Source organism: Arachis ipaensis, chromosome B9 (assembly GCF_059453495.1).
Source record: "Arachis ipaensis isolate K30076 ecotype BB chromosome B9, ASM5945349v1, whole genome shotgun sequence".
Classification (NCBI taxonomy): Eukaryota; Viridiplantae; Streptophyta; class Magnoliopsida; order Fabales; family Fabaceae; genus Arachis; species Arachis ipaensis.
The window spans coordinates 42,743,255-42,759,063 of record NC_142444.1 but is presented as its reverse complement, the minus strand read 5'-3'; the positions used below and the strand labels follow the sequence as shown (position 1 = coordinate 42,759,063).

At 38.3% G+C, this 15,809-nt stretch overlaps 2 protein-coding genes across 3 annotated transcripts; both read left to right on the top strand.

Annotated features, from left to right (window-relative positions):
* The first annotated feature begins 7,219 nt into the window (after positions 1 to 7,219).
* On the top strand, positions 7,220 to 12,409 carry BIR6 (Pentatricopeptide repeat (PPR) superfamily protein). Of its 2 annotated transcripts, XM_021112296.2 has the most exons (3): positions 7,350 to 7,552; positions 8,164 to 8,272; positions 10,041 to 12,409. In XM_021112296.2, the coding sequence occupies exon 3, from the start codon at positions 10,260 to 10,262 to the stop codon at positions 12,189 to 12,191; it is 1,932 nt and encodes a 643-aa protein (XP_020967955.1). In that variant the 5' UTR covers positions 7,350 to 7,552; positions 8,164 to 8,272; positions 10,041 to 10,259; the 3' UTR covers positions 12,192 to 12,409. The 2 variants fall into 2 exon arrangements, with proteins under 2 accessions (XP_016176077.1, XP_020967955.1); XM_016320591.3 differs by lacking the exon at positions 8,164 to 8,272 and having other exon boundaries at positions 7,220 to 7,552.
* A 2,307-nt stretch (positions 12,410 to 14,716) lies between these two features.
* On the top strand, positions 14,717 to 15,267 carry LOC107619753 (uncharacterized). Its single transcript, XM_016322042.3, has one exon. The coding sequence runs from the start codon at positions 14,717 to 14,719 to the stop codon at positions 15,200 to 15,202; it is 486 nt and encodes a 161-aa protein (XP_016177528.1). The 3' UTR covers positions 15,203 to 15,267.
* Positions 15,268 to 15,809: the final 542 nt, after the last annotated feature.

Below are 15,809 nucleotides of genomic sequence, written 5' to 3'. Positions count from 1 at the left end.
CTGAGTAGGATTCAATGATTGAATGACTGTGACGAGCTTCAAACTCGCGAGTGCTGGGCATTAGTGACAGACGCAAAAGGAGGGTGAATCCTATTCCAGCATGATCGGGAACCGACAGATGAATAGCCGTGCCGTGACAGGGTGCGTGAGCATATTATTCACTGAGAGGAGGGGATGTAGCCACTGACAACGGTGATGCCCTTGCATAAAGCCAGCCATGGAAAGGAGTAAGACTGATTGGATGAAGATAGCAGGAAAGCAGAGGTTCAGAGGAACGAAAAGTATCTCCATTCTCTTATCTGAAATTCCTACCAATGATTTACATAAGTACCTCTATCCCTATCTTATTATATAATATTCGAAAACACCATTATCACTTTATATCTGCCTGACTGAGATTTACAAGGTGACCATAGCTTGCTTCATACCAACAATCTCCGTGGGATTCGACCCTTACTCACGTAAGGTATTACTTGGACGACCCAGTGCACTTGCTGGTTAGTTGTATCGAAGTTGTGACAATTATGAATTAAGATCAGAGCACCAAGCTTTGGAGCCATTACCAGGATTTGTTCGAGCCTGGAGATCACAATTTCGTGCACCAAGTTTTTGGCGCCGTTGCCGGGGATTGTTCGAGTTTGGACAACTGACGGTTCATCTTGTTGCTCAGATTAGGTAATTTTATTTTTGTTTTCTTTTCAAAAATTTTTCAAAAATATTTCAAAATTTTCTCACTTGTTTTCGAAAAAAAAAATGTTTTCAAAAATATTATTTTTCTTCCCTAAAACCCTTCACCTATCACCTCCATCTCTCTTCCTTATTAACCCTTCACCACTCACATCCACCCACTCTTCCCCATAAACCTACCCAATAAACTCCACCTACCTTCAAAATTCAAATCAATTTCCCACCCAAACCCACCCATATGGCCGAACCTTAACCCCCCTCCCTTCCCTATATAAAGCCTTCCATTCTTCCTCATTTTCATACAACACAACCCTCTCTTCTCTTCTTGGCCGAAACACACCTCCCCCCTCTTCTCCATATTTTCTTCTTCTTCTTCTTCATACTATTCTTTCTTCTCTTGCTCGAGGGCGAGCAATATTCTAAGTTTGGTGTGGTAAAAACATAAGCTTTTTGTTTTTCCATTACCATTGATGGCACCCAAGACCGGAGAATCCTCTAGAAAAGGGAAAGGGAAGACAAAAACTTCCACCTCCGAGTCATGGGAGATGGAAAGATTCATCTCCAAAGCTCATCAAGACCACTTCTATGATGTTGTGGCCAAGAAGAAGGTGATCCCCGAGGTCCCTTTCAAACTCAAAAGAAATGAGTATCCGGAGATCCGACATGAAATTCAAAGAAGAGGTTGGGAAGTTATAACAAATCCCATCCAACAAGTCGGCATCCTAATGGTTCAAGAGTTCTATGCCAATGCATGGATCACCAAGAACCATGATCAAAGTAAGAACCCGGATCCAAAGAACTATGTTACAATGGTTCGGGGAAAATACTTGGATTTTAGTCCAGAAAATGTGAGGTTGGCGTTTAACTTGCCTATGATGCAAGGAGATGAACGCCCCTACACTAGAAGGGTCAACTTTAATCAAAGGTTGGACCAAGTCCTCATGGACATATGTGTGGAAGGAGCTCAATGGAAGATTGACTCCAAAGGCAAGCCGGTTCAACTAAGAAGATTGGACCTCAAGCCTGTGGCTAGAGGATGGTTGGAGTTCATCCAACGCTCCATCATCCCCACTAGCAACCGATCTGAAGTTACTGTGGATCGGGCCATCATGATCCATAGCATCATGATTGGAGAAGAAGTAGAGGTTCATGAAGTCATCTCCCTTGAACTCTACAAAATAGCCGAGAAGCCCTCTCCTGGGGCAAGGCTAGCTTTTCCTCATCTTATCTGCCATCTATGTTACTCAGCTGGAGCTTCCATAGAAGGAGACATTCACATTGAGGAAGAGAAGCCCATCACTAAGAAAAAGATGGAGCAAGTAAGAGAGCCCATTCATGGAGCTCAAGAAGCGCAGGAAGCTCATCACCATGAGATCCCGGAGATGCCTCATATGCATTTTCCTCCACAAAACTATTGGGAGCAATTCAACACCTCCCTAGAAGAATTAAGTTCCAACATGGGACAATTAAGGGTGGAACATCAAGAGCACTCCATCATCCTTCATGAAATTAGAGAAGATCAAAAAGCAATGAGGGAGGAGCAACAAAGACAAGGAAGAGACATAGAAGAGCTCAAGGACATCATTGGTTCCTCAAGAAGGAAACGCCACCATCACTAAGGTGGATTCATTCCTTGTTCTTATTTCTTCTGTTTTTTCATTTTCTCTATGTTAAGTGCTTATCTATGTTTGTGTCTTCATTACATGATCATTAGTAGTTAGTAACTTTGTCTTAAAGTTATGAATGTCCTATAAATCCATCACCTCTCTTAAATGAAAAATGTTTTAATTCAAAAGAACAAGAAGTACATGAGTTTTGAATTTATCCTTAAACTTAGTTTAATGATATTGATGTGGTGACAATGCTTCTTGTTTTCTGAATGTATGCTTGACCAGTGCATATGTCTTTTGAAGTTGTTGTTTAAGAATGTTAAATATGTTGGCTCTTGAAAGAATGATGACTAGGAAACATGTTATTTGATAATTTGAAAAATCATAAAAATGATTCTTGAAGCAAGAAAAAGCAGCAAAGAACAAAGCTTGCAGAAAAAAAAGGGCGAAAAAAAAATAGAAAGAAAGAGAAAAAGCAAGCAGAAAAAGCCAATAACCCTTAAAACCAAAAGGCAAGGGCAAATAAAGAGGATCCCACGGCTTTGAGCATCAGTGGATAGGAGGGCCTACAGGAATAAAATCCTGGTCTAAGCGGCTAAACCAAGCTGTCCCTAACCATGTGCTTGTGGCGTGTAGGTGTCAAGTGAAAACTTGAGACTGAGCGGTTAAAGTCAAGGTCCAAAGTAAAAAAAGAGTGTGCTTAAGAACCCTGGACACCTCTAATTGGGGACTTTAGCAAAGCTGAGTCACAATCTAAAAAGGTTCACCCAATTATGTGTCTGTGACATAAGCCAGCTATGTAGCTCAACTCTTCCCACATAACAAGCTTCTCATTTCTATCATGCGCACCATAAACCAAAATAAAAGCACAGTTGTAATTATTCTTCAGTATAACCCCTTCAACACATAACCATCGTTCTCCTTTATAAGAATTCCTAATTTTAAAAAAACTCCTCATCCCATATTAGTAGCAGCCCACCAGAAGCACCAACAGACTCAACATAATCCCAACCCGCACAACCATGCCTCCAAATTTTTGAAACATCAAATCTAGACACCAACTGCCTCTTAGTCTCTACTAAGCCTAGCATGTTCAATCTACACTTTTTCTTTAGGTCTTTTACCATCCTCAGTTTTTCATCACTCCTTAACCCCCTAACATTCCATGAACTAAAGATCATTTTAGAAAATTATTGCACACCTTTTTTTGGGTTTTGGGTCTGCTTCGTCTTGCTTTTGCCTTCTGCTTAGCCAATCTTCTCTTTTGAGCAATTTCTTCATTCCGCTGTTGGAGAATTGTCATGATGTCGTCTTCTTCATCATATAGCTCTGCTCCGGACTCCTTTGCTAGTTCCCAAGTCCTTCTGTTCTCTATCAATTGCTCTTCTAGTTGTGAATGCTCAATATTACTTGCAACATCATTGTTTGGCTGTGCGCTGTCTCCCTCACTGGCCTCATCATCACCGTACTCTTCACCGTTGTTATGAATCTGTGTTCTTCCTCCCCGAGTCGCTTCAACTCCTCCACCTACATTAGTACCGTGTTTATAAATTCGACCAACTCTTCTAGCATCCTCGCCAACATTGTGTCTGTCGTTATACGTGTATTCAACCCCGTGGTTTTGTCGTGCCTGTTCAGCACCTCCATCCATATCGTTCCTTCTGCCAACCCCTTTCACCATTGCAGCTTTTTCGCTTCTACTCTCCCCAGCCCCATTATCATTGGTTAAGCCTAGCACACCAACCGAGACCTGTACATGGTCTTCCAGCTGAAGAACCGGTCTCGTTAGCCTTCCTTCCCCACTTCCTTCAGGCCGTTGTCCTTCACTCAGGATTGGTTCTCCTTCATCCTCCAACTGAGGAGCACCCAGCTCGGGTGAAAGTCCAACCCCGGCTTCCTCATGGCGGTCTACTCCCGTGCAAGGATCTGGATGTCGCCACGTGGAGTCGTCGTCTCCCAGGCTGCGCATCGCACCACGCAAGCCTCCTGCTAGGTCGGGGCGCTCGAAGGCAGCAGCAGCAGCAGGCGCGTCACGTAGCTAGATCCGTCTCCCAGCCCGACCCGAACGCGCTCCACCCGGCCCACCAGGGAGTGCCGCGCCCATGTCCCCAGGATGCATGGAATCCTTGTAGCTTGGGCCTTCATGAGCCAAACCAAATTTGCTTTCTTTTTTGTCTTCAGTGGGCTTACAATTTGGGCCACCCATTTTGCATTTTGTATTGTCCTTAACCCGCCCATTAGTAGTAAAAGAATATTCCCACGACACAGTTCGTTCAGACTCAGCCTCATTGCTCTCCTGACATCCCACTAAATCCGCTAATCCATGAATAGCATCATTATGGGGATTATAAGTTACCAATTCCATTTTTTTGTGCCTTAAATATTCATAACTCCACTCATTCAAAATTATTTCTGAATTTACCAATCTATCCTCGTCTTCAACCTCATTCCACCATCCCTCCATTACCACCTCCGCAGCTTGATCTGTACAGTTTGTTGGATTTGTCATCCTTTTCAACCGAATGGCTATATCATCACTGCCCTTTTCAGTTGACATCTTATGTTGTTCATATCTAACCGCAGCTTCTCGCACCGTTTCCAACTTACATTCCTCTCCATATGTTTCACAGCCCACCTCTTTTATTAGGACATCAAAACCACTAGTACCTATCGTGATATGGACCCATTCATTGATCATATCCATCAGACAAGTATCAACTTGAACTCGGCCGACGCTAAAGGAGCTGCACGATTCCGTCTCTTTATCGCACTTCACCACGTTACTCCATTGGCTTCCTAATAATTTGAAGGTGTCCACAGACCACGCATGTAGCGGAACCCCGAAACACTCCAACCACACTCTTCGAGTTTCACTTTTCTCCGACTCGTCCCACCTCCATACACTATGAAACAATTGTAGAAGGCTATTCATTTTGAAAGTGTAAGTCTCTTCCGCATTCAATAGATTGTCAAAGGTCAACAGAGCTTTATATGCTCCCATTTCACGCACTTGAATAACTTGTGGGAAATTCTTTGCAACCGAATCCTTTAATGACCTAAAGTCAATAGCCTTTGTCGATCCACCGACAAGGCTTTTCTGCAACTATTCTAAATTTTCTTTTGCCACCGCCACCTCGACCTTCTTCGTCCACCCATTTCCATGTGAATCCTGAACTATTTTCTCTTTCGCCAATTCTTTAGTAGAGACAATTGAAGTTTTCTGACTCGCTTCTCTTTCCGGTGGTCTCTGCCAAGCCGTAGTAGTTCGAATGTATTCCCTTTGCTGTACTTTGTTTGTGTCCCTCGTATCCGACACTCTCCTGTATTTAGCTTCCCCCACGAAAACAATTTTACCTCTCAACTTCAGTCGATTCATGTCTGTTATGGCCTTCAAGGCTCCGCCTTTCGTAGTGTACCGAATGAACGCAAAGATGTATAAGCTGCCATTCTTCTGTTTTCTTGATAAGTATATGTCATTTATACGTCCAGTCTAGCCAAAAAGATGGAATAATTCCCTCTTCGATATGTCTTCAGGGAGATTATCCACGAAAATTGAAAAAGACTCGTTCTCTAAGCGTCTATACTCTTCTCGGTTCCAAATTCTAGGATCCTTGATCTGACCTATCGTTCTACCCCTCCCGGTGTTTCCCTCCCACACACTCTCTCTAATTCTCTCTCTACCTCTCATCTCTCTCTACCTCTCATCACTAAATGAGACATTTCTTACTCTATTGTGGACAAATACTAAAATATATAACAATTAAGTTCACATGAATAATAGTATAATACTTCAAGACTCCAACCTTTATATATGTTTATTTCTCTTTTAAAATTTTGATTGTTTTTTTATTTTTTATTAACAAATTATTTTTACTTTTAGTTTTATACTTTTATCTGTATATAACTTTTTTTTAGATTAGATCCATTAAATTAAAAAATAATAATTTATATAAATTATATATATCACATTATCAGCTAATGAATTTATATATAATTTATTTAAATTTAAATAATATAAAATATTAAATTTTAATTTTCATTTTTTAATAATATTATATTATAATTTTATATATTTATTTAATTATTATCGAGCATTGTTAGCAGAATTTGACTGGACTGATCGGTTCAACCGGAAAACCGATGAACCAGATCTTATATCAGTTTAGTTCGGTGTTTGGACTGTACAAAGAGTCGAACCGGTGTGAATCGGTCAAACTCGATGAAACTGGTCCGACTGAACCGTTTGGGAGTGAAAATTTTTTAAAATATTTAAAGTGGGGTTCAAACCCCTGCCCTCAAGGAAACTAAAAGACTCCACAACCACCAGGCTAACGTATTTTCTATAAAAATTTATGCAAATTATAATACATATAGATATCTTTTATCAAATAGTTTACTTTTATTTAATTTATTTTAATTTTAATTATAAACTCACTCATTTTTAAATTAATTATATTTTTATTTAACAATAATTATAAATTCACTTATTTTTTTATAATTATATAATATCTATTAATATTATTTTTTAATAAATACTTGTAGTATATAATAGTATAGTAGATATAAACTAATTAATAAATTATTAAAATTTAAAAAAATAGTTATTTTAATATAAAAACAAAATAAAAATATTTGTGATAGAGTAAAAATAACAAAATATTTATTGTTCATGTTCCATATTATTTTAAAATAACTTGATATTTTTAAAATGTTAGTAAAAATATGTATTTTAAATTTTAATTTTAAACTTTTGATTATTTTTTATTTTTTATTTACATAGGACCGAGTGAAACGGTTCAATCAATAATCCACCGATTAAACTAATAACTCAATGACCCAATAACTTAATCGGTTCGATGGTTTGGTTCTGACAACTATGTAATCGAGTGAAACGGTTTGATGACTGATCCATGAGTTGAACTACTCTCAATAAACCAATAACTTTATCAAATCGGTTTTAATAACTATGTGAAAAGTCCTCTCATCACTCTCATTTTCTCACTTTTTCACTTCCCCTCAAAAACAACAGAGCTCCCCCCCCCCCCCCCCCCTAACACACAAAAAAACCTAGCCTCCTCCACCGCTGCCGCCGTCCGTCGCTTCCAAGAGCTTCGTCTGTTCGTCGTGCTCCAGTCCCTCTCCTCATTCCCCTGTTCCACGTCTGTTCTTCTTGCTGCTCAGTCGCGCTTTGCCCGCCGAACACTCGTCGTGCTCGTCGCCTGGTCACCGTCGTCCGTCGTGCTCGTCCATCGAAGGTAATGGCTGCTCGTTCGTCGTGCTTCGTCTTTTGTTTTTTCATTTTTTGTCACACATCATATTGAAATACTGAATGATTAGCTTTAGCTTTGCTCACTGCTGTAGTTCTTCGTTTTTTATTTTTTATTTTTTTGTTCAGAAATCATATTGACAATCCTTAATGAATCCACTATATCAGCAAAGCAGTAAGCTCATCGGCTATCCTATCCACTGTATCACAGTATTGCCTCAAATAATAGCTTATATATCCCCTAAATTCTGAATTTTCATATTTGCTTTCTTGTCTATCTTGAATCGTCAAATAAACCTTTCATTCATTCTCTTTGTTCCCAGTTTTCTTCTTTCCTGTAATTTGAATTCAACTTCATTTCTTTCTAATGCCTAATCTTGTATTCTTGTCACTTGTTCAACTTTGAATATATTTCAATCATGTCCAGAATTTTTGGGAGGAGATAGATGAGAGAATCAGATAGTATAGAGGGGATGGTGAAGATTTAATATACAGGAACATTAACTCTTCTTCTTGGAGTTTCTTTAAGTGGATAATTCTTCATTCTGATGCACGTAGTTCTACACATATCACACTATTAACTGTGCTATAAAAGTGCAGGAAGATTCTTCAAAGCTTGACTCTAACTTATGGTCAAATGATCTTGAAAAGTGGGTTCTTCCATGTTGATACTCACCCAGGAAATATCCTGATTTGTAAAGGATCAGAGGCAAGTCAGTTGCTATATATATTCTTGTATGTTTTTAAGGTAGTGTTTGTTTTGAGGTATTGGGATGGAGACGGGAAGACTAGAATTCAGTATCATGTTTGTTGGTGGAGATACTGGTACTAAAATTTTAGTCTCTGTTCCCAAAATTCCAGTATTTCATAGGGGTGGCAAAACGGGTCGAGCCCGTCGGGCCGATCCGCTAAACCCGCTAAAAAAGGCGGGTCGGGCTAGGATTTGGAGTCCGCCAAATTTAAAAAACCCGTCAAACCCGCACCGCCAAATTGGCGGGTTTTGGCGGAGCGGGGCGGGCCGGTCCGCCGGGCCGAAGGTTTTTATTTTTCTTTTTTTTTAATTAAATAAAAGAGTGATTATTATTATAAAATTAATAATTATAGAATTTTTTAAACACTTTTTTTTATTTTTTTGTTTTTATTCTTCTTTTAGTTACTAACTTTATTTATTTTATTTTACGATTTCGTATATATACTCAAATTATGTGACTTATTTTTTAAAATAAAGATAATTCTATTGACAATTATTATTTTGAACAATTTTATTGAAGTTAAAAATTAAAAAAATAGTAAAAAAATTATATTGTAATTTGACTATTTTTTATTTGTATTTAATTTTTTAATTATTATTTTTTGGTTAATTTTAATGAATTTTATTTTTCAAAAACAAAAAAAAAAAAGAGTGAAGCGGGCTAGCCCGCCAACCCGCCAATCCGCCATAAAGCGGGGTGGGCTAGCATTTTGAACCCATTTTAATTGGCTAGCCCGCCCCGTTTATGGGCCGGGCCTAGGCGGGGCGGGGCGGGTTGGGGCGGGCCGGCCCGCTTTGCCACCCCTAGTATTTCAGTTTTTCCAAAAAGTGGGGACACAGGAGACTGAAAGTTTTGGAGATAGTGACTGAAATTTTAGTAACATTTTATACTTAAAATACCTCCATTTCAATTAACGAATTCTAATTTTACTTTTTGCGCAAATTAAATTAGAGCTTCATTCTTATTTCAATCTCTGTCTCCCATTTTACACCAAATACAATACTGAGATTTATCTCAGTCTTAGTCTCTCAGTCTCTGTCTCTCAGTTTTAGTCTCTCAGTCTTAGTCTCTCAGTCTCTGTCTCTCTTCCAAATGCTACCTAAATGTTTCTTCATCTAAATATGCTCATATCTTTGAAATGTGATCTTCCTAGTTAAAATATTCACTTTCTTTGATTAAGTAAAAACTCGTGAAAGAACTAGGTCCCCGGAAGATGCAAGGTCCCCGTCGCGAGGATGGAGCAAAGACGGGGACGGATTATGGAGAATGGGGGGTGGGGGACATGTGCCCATGGGAACCCGTTGCCATCCCTAATCGCATTTAATCTTTTGAATGTGAACAAAATTAAAACTAGCTTGTTCTAAATTTTTATTTATGGGGTTGCTGAATGCTGATGAACAGAATTTGTACTCCTGAGGTTGCTATAGAACTGATTTTTTATTTGGTTCTGAACTGATTTTTTTTGTCTGATTTTTGGCTCTAATTATGTATTCTTGGTTCTGATTTTTGGGGTAGGGTTTTGGTTACATTCTGAGTTTCGGTAATGTCTATTTGTTCTTGGTTCTAATTATTTGGCTCTAATTTTTTATTTGGTTCTGAACTGATTTTATTCTATTTTTTGCTATTATTATGTGTCCTCGGATTTAGGGTTTAGGATTTTGATTCTACCCTGACTTGTTCATGTTCTAATTATTTGTTTCTATTTTTTTTTGGATATTTCTGCAGTTTGATTGATCCCGGGGCAAGTGAGAACACGGGTGATTTAGAAGGTGAAACAGTTTAAAAATCGAAAAACCAAGCCAAATCAATCGAATTAATTTGGTTCAGTTTGGTTTAGATGGCTTAAAAAACTCGAACCAAACCAATACAATTAAAATCGAAATGATTTGATCGGTTGGTTTTTCGTATCACAACCAAACCAATCCGTACCGCAAACACCCGTTGATGATGAATCGGCTAAAGCCAATTGCTCGTTCTCTGCGACTTCGATTCCTCGAATTGCCTCTCGCCACACGACTCATTGCAACTCGGTCACTCCAACACTCTCTGAACCAAGTGACTCGCTCCTCTTTCAGCGCTAGTTCTACTGCTGCACCTACGGTTTCTTCCCTTTCGTATCATCACTCTTGCAATTTTCGCTTTCCAAGCATTCATCACAGATTCTTCTTTTCTTCGAAACCTAGCTCAATTTTGGAGCTTGTTTCGGCCAACGATTGGTCCCAAGGGTTAGAGCTAGAGTTGGACAAGTGTTCCCCCTCTCTGACACATGAAACTGTTCTCTATATTTTGAGGAGGTTGGATAAAAATCCCCAAAAAGCTTCGTGCTTTTTTAGTTGGGTCAGTGAGAAACAATGGTTTATACCAAGTTCATCCGTGTATAGCTTGATTGTTAGAATTTTGGCCAATAAGGAGACCATGAAACAGTTTTGGGTTACTCTAAGGATGATGAAGGAAAAGGGGTTTTTTCTCGATGAAGAAACTTATGTGACGATTTCAATGCGTTTTAAGAAGGAAAAAATGGACTCTGATTGTGTTGCTTTGAACCACTTCTATCATCGGATGCTGGAGGAAAATGCAATGCAAGGTCTTGTCAAGAAGGTGGTTGGGGTTGTTTCGGCATCAAAGTGGGGAGATGAGGTTGCGAACGGATTGGAGAAGCTTAACATTCAGCTGTCGGATAACTTTGTGATAAGGGTTTTGAAGGAGCTTCGAACTCAGCCTTCCAAGGCTTTTGAGTTCTTCCATTGGGCTGGGAAGCAATTTGGTTTTGAGCATAATACTATTACATACAATGCAATTGCAAGGGTTCTAGCTAGGACTGATTCGGTTGAGGAGTTTTGGAATATTCTTGAGGAGATGAAGAGTGTTGGTCATGAATTGGATATCGATACTTATGTGAAGATATCGAGGCAGTTTCGAAAGAGTAGGATGGTGGAGAATTCGGTGAAGCTTTATGAGCTTATGATGGATAGCTCATACAAACCATCAGTGCAGGATTGTGTTATCCTTTTGAAGAGCATATCTGAATGTGATTTTCCGGATCTCAATTTAGTTTTCAGAGTAGCTAAGAAATATGAGTCAACTGGGCACACACTATCCAAGGCAATCTATGATTCCATCCATAGGTCTTTGACAAGCTTAGGGAAATTCAGTGAAGCTGAAAAAATTGTTCACACAATGAGAAATGCTGGTTATGAGCCTGATAATATCACCTACAGTCAATTAGTGTTTGGACTTTGTAAGACAAGGAGGCTTGAAGAAGCATGTAAGGTGTTGGATGAGATGGAATCTTGTGGATGTATCCCTGATATCAAGACATGGACCATCTTAATCAAAGGGCATTGTGATGCCAAAGAAGTAGATAAGGCATTGCTTTGTTTTTCTAAGATGGTCAAAAAGGGCTGTGATGTTGACGCTGACTTATTGGATTTTTTGGTTGATGGCTTTCTTGGTCAGGAAAGGGTGGAAGGTGCTTACAAGTTGCTTGTAGAGGTTGTTAGCACGTATCGTATATCGCCATGGCAAGCCACATATAAGAATCTGATTGAAAGATTGTTAGGAGTTGGGAAGCTTGAGAATGCATTTGACCTTCTTCGTCTAATGAAGACACACAACTACCCTCCATACACTGAACCCTTTGTTTCCTATATTTCCAAGTTTGGGACAGTAGAAGATGCTGCAGAATTTCTTAAGGCACTGAGTATGAAAAAATACCCATCTGTTGCATCTTACCTTCATGTTTTTGAATCCTTCTTCCGAGAAGGTAGACTCTATGAGGCCAAAGATCTGTTGTACAAGTGTCCTCATCATATTCGTCAGGACAGTAAAATTGCTGAGCTTTTTAGTTCAAACAAGAGTCATGCAGCCACTAATTGACACCTGGAAACTCTTTCTTTCTCCCTAATATGCCTCATCTTTTTTCCAAATGATTACTGTTATCAACTCTGATCAAGCTGTTAGGTGGGTTTGGTCATTTGCTGGCAGAAGACCACTTGGATTATAAATATTTGCTTCATACTTGCAATTGTAAGAGATGTTCATGTATGATCAATGATGTTATCACGACAATGGCAATTTTTGAAAAGATTTACCCATTTCAGCGTGTATATCTTATTAACATGAAGGGCTCGTGTTTCATTGGTCCCTGCACCTTAGGGAGTTACCTTGGCTCTTAAAATTATAAATTGATTAAAAGATTTATCTGAAAAACGGGTCTTCGGAATTCATTTTTTGAGTTACATTTCCCCCCTAAAGCCTTAGTTAATTGGAGACCGGTGTCAACCGTCATGTTAGCCACCGAGAAGTATTAACTAATCGATTTGCTTGTGTTACTCCAGAATGTGCCAGGTTTCTCCTTTTTTTTGCTCTCGTTTGATTGTAGTTACTTGGGGCTGATTCATGATAAGGATGACCAGAACACACAGGTTAGTGATTTGGCACTGCTGATACTTACTAGTTAGTAGTTACTACTTTAAATGACAATTTTATGTAAATCTTGTGTGATCGATCTATTTGTTTAAGTGACCGTTATAAATAAATCTCGGCATTTCAACAACACTGAGTGTAGGAGAAATAGGTGACTGCTTTCACTACTAAGGTTTTATGAGTTGTTGTTATCAAGACACATTTTCTTAACTAAATTTGTTGCTTTTTTTTTTCCTTTTTATTCCCTTGTAATTTTTCTAGTGGAAGAAGGAAGAAAACTAGAAAAGGCAATCAGCTGCTAGGATATTTCATATCAGATTATATCATAATCTTGGCATTTGATTTAAATATTTCAACTATTACGGTTGTTTGACATATATGTGCTTTCGATGGGCAGGATATGCAGCAGAAACGAGAAAGTATTGTAGGCCTTGCTGAGCATGCACCATTGCCAGATATTCTGGATCACTTGCAGCAATTTTCGGAACTTGAATCTGATTAAAAGAGATTGATATGCAAATAAAAACATTTCAATTGTTTCTATTTTCTTTAGTATTAAGTAGGGGTGGCAAACCGGTCTAAACCCGTTGGGCCGGCTCGTGTAACCTGCCAAAAGAAGCGGATCGGGTTAAAAAATTGGAACCACCAAAGAGCAAAAGCCCGTCTAACCTGCATCGCTTAAACCACGGGCTTTGGTGGGACGGACTCTCCCGTCAAGGTTAGTTTTTTTGGAAAGGGGGTATTTTTGCAATTTTTGCCAAAATCCAACTTCTCTCAACCCAACTGACAAGAGTATGAAGATGAAAAGTGAGTGTTTTGAATTATGTTTATGTTGTTTTGGAGATAATATTTATAATTATGTTTTGGATTATATTTATTTTGCTTCAGAGATAATATTTATAATTACAAAGACTTTAATGTTTGTGAATATAAAATATAATTTTTTTATGTCTTTAGAAATTATAAATTTATTAATATGGTTGTGAAATTATATATATTATTTAGTAGTTAATAATAAAAAAAAGGAGCTTTGGCGGGTTTAGCCCGTTAGCCCGCAGTTTGGCAGGGGTGGGGTGAGATTAGGACCGCATTATTATGCGAGGCGGGGCGGGGCGGGTCAGCCCGATAAAGGACGGGGTGGGCTTCCCCGCTTGTCACCCCCTAGTAATAAGTATTAACCAAGCATTACATAACAAATTTTTAAAAGAATTATACTATTCTCGTGAGTTTTGTTTCTTCCATGTTATTTGACTTTAGCGCATGTTTCAGATATCAGATTTAATTGAGCCAAGATGAAGGCTGCTGTTAATAAGCATCAAAGCATCATTTGTTAGATAGAGAATATTCATCTAAATATAACTCGTAGATATCATCAAAATGATTTATGCCTAGTTGCCTACTGCCTAGTAATTTTTACTTTTTTAAAAATAAAACAAAAACACTCCAAATAGCCATATCTTCAGTAAACTAAAATAAACTCTTAAATAACTTGAGAAGATATTTTTTATGAGTCATAGACTCAGAGATCTTGTCAGTTACTTGGTCTTACTCTACTAAATAAGTGCTACTTAATTTTACTAATTTTGTCAGGGAAAAAAAAACCTTGAACTTTTGAAGGCGTTGAGTGTAATTTTCTCAAAATTTTGGAAGATACAGTTAGACACAACACCTAATTTAATACTACTAGTGCCTTGGAACATTGGTTGAAATGAAAGTTGGATACACATTAATAAAACTTGCCAGATTGCCAGTTGCCACTAATGTTGACAATCACAAAAATTAGGATAACAATTAACAAAGACAAGAAAACACTCTTTCCCCCTTCAACCAGAAATGCAATATTTTCTGTCAACCTCAGCTTATCCCTCTCCATTTGTTCACTTGTGAGGCTCAACATGGCCATGACATCATCATCATCATCATCACCATCAGCATTATGAAGACTAAGATTTTCTCTCCTGCCCATAGTGGGAGCCATGAAGAAGAAGAAGATAGAGCCTTATCAGGAAGAACAACAGCACCAGCACCACAAACAAGAACAAGAAGAGTTGGAAATATTGAAAGCAGTGGCACAATCCTGGTACAGCCACTCAGGAAGCTCTAAACCTATGAGTGAGTTTGATGCACGCAGAAGAAACTTCAAAGTGAAGCCTTCAAGGTTCAAGCTAGAAGCAATGAGGGACACAGGTTCTTCTTCTTCTTCTTCTTCTTCTTCCTCTTCTTCACCTTGTTACTGGAATTTTCAGCAGTCACTTTGGGATTCATATGAACTTTGTGACAGTGTCAAGAGGATTGAAATGGGGTTGGATTTAGATAATAACCCTTTTGGTTACTTATGTGGTTCGATTCAAAGCCAACGGAGTCGAAAGCCGGAGAGTAAGAATAACCTCAGAAACCTGTTCTCTCATTTTTCTTCTAGGCGGTTTAATGCTGCCAAAGTTCCACAGGAAAACGATACATGACTTTCATTCTTCTTTTGTTAGAACAGTTAAGATTACATAGACCACTCTCAATTTGCAACTTGAAATTCTGGCATACTGACAATTTTCCTTACTTATTAAATTTTGAAGATGTCCTTGATTTTACCAAGAATGATGAAAATGTTAATTAAAAGATATAAACTAAAATAGTGCGCTAGTCCTTCTTCAGAAAATCTTTGATTGTTATGCAAGAGAATAGCTAGTTTCAAATTCTGGCTTATTCTTGGTACGACATGTATTTTTATTTTACAAGAGTTTGATTGTGTTTGATTTGAGCATCAATGAAACAATAAAGCCATGGCATGCTAATTAAAATATGTGTATATATTCATTCATTCATTCAATAGTTGATACATGGATAGAAAAGCAGTACATAAATAAAATCACATCTAGATTTGTAATAAGCAAACATAATGGCTCGTTAAGCAGCCATTTATTTCTCACCATCACACTACTGATCTTGATGTATTAGGAAGCATATGCTATACAGTAACGTAGACACACTACTCAAGAAATAACTTTTTTAATTTTAAGGCCTAAAGGTCTTCCAGGGGTGCAACTCAAAGCCACCCTTGTTCTTCTTGGGATA

Coding starts and splice junctions, on each gene's coding strand:
- BIR6 (XM_016320591.3), top strand. CDS start 10,260: ATGATGAATCGGCTAAAGCCAATTGCTCGTTCTCTGCGACTTCGATTC.
- LOC107619753 (XM_016322042.3), top strand. CDS start 14,717: ATGAAGAAGAAGAAGATAGAGCCTTATCAGGAAGAACAACAGCACCAG.